Source organism: Mandrillus leucophaeus, unplaced genomic scaffold, assembly GCF_000951045.1.
Source record: "Mandrillus leucophaeus isolate KB7577 unplaced genomic scaffold, Mleu.le_1.0 Scaffold26, whole genome shotgun sequence".
In the NCBI taxonomy this organism is placed as follows: Eukaryota; Metazoa; Chordata; class Mammalia; order Primates; family Cercopithecidae; genus Mandrillus; species Mandrillus leucophaeus.
Window position 1 is genome coordinate 294,481 of NW_012102698.1, and position 531 is coordinate 295,011.

Here is a 531-nt window from a genome sequence, read left to right on the forward strand (position 1 = left end):
AAAAAAGATATATATATACACACACACACATATATATGACGATATATACATATATATGACGATATATATGGCACCTTTTGCTTAATAAAATATTATTAACAGATTCAGTCATGATGCTATTACTCCATCAGGTGAGACGCCTAGGCCAAATGCAAGAGGATTTACTTTTTTCTTAATGAGTCATACACTTTAAATCAGAATGTAAGATTTTACCTAAAGCAGCCTTTGATGGTACATTAAGACCTTCCACACTTGGTCCTTGCTCTTGTCCACCTGAAAATTCAAAACATTGATATTAGTGCAGAAAATATACTCAGCTAACTTGCTTTTGAATGTATAATAATTCAACTTGCTCAGTGCTACATATTTTATCCAATTTTGTCAATGATCACCTACCTTTTTAGCTGTATATTCTATTTTACGGTTATAAGAATTTTGACTTAAAAGTCCATTAAAGTGGCCGGGCGCGGTGGCTCAAGCCTGTAATCCCAGCACTTTGGGAGGCCGAGACGGGCGGATCACGAGGTCAGG

The 531-nt window shown here is 36.0% G+C and overlaps 1 protein-coding gene across 1 annotated transcript in view; it reads right to left on the reverse strand.

Annotated features, from left to right (window-relative positions):
- The window catches only part of ARFGAP3 (ADP-ribosylation factor GTPase activating protein 3), a 71,588-nt gene that overhangs the window by 31,070 nt on the left and 39,987 nt on the right, over window positions 1–531 (reverse strand). The window contains exon 7 of the mRNA XM_011984001.1: window positions 214–273. Coding sequence (XP_011839391.1) covers window positions 214–273 — 60 coding nt within the window. The remainder of the gene's footprint in view (window positions 1–213; window positions 274–531) is intronic.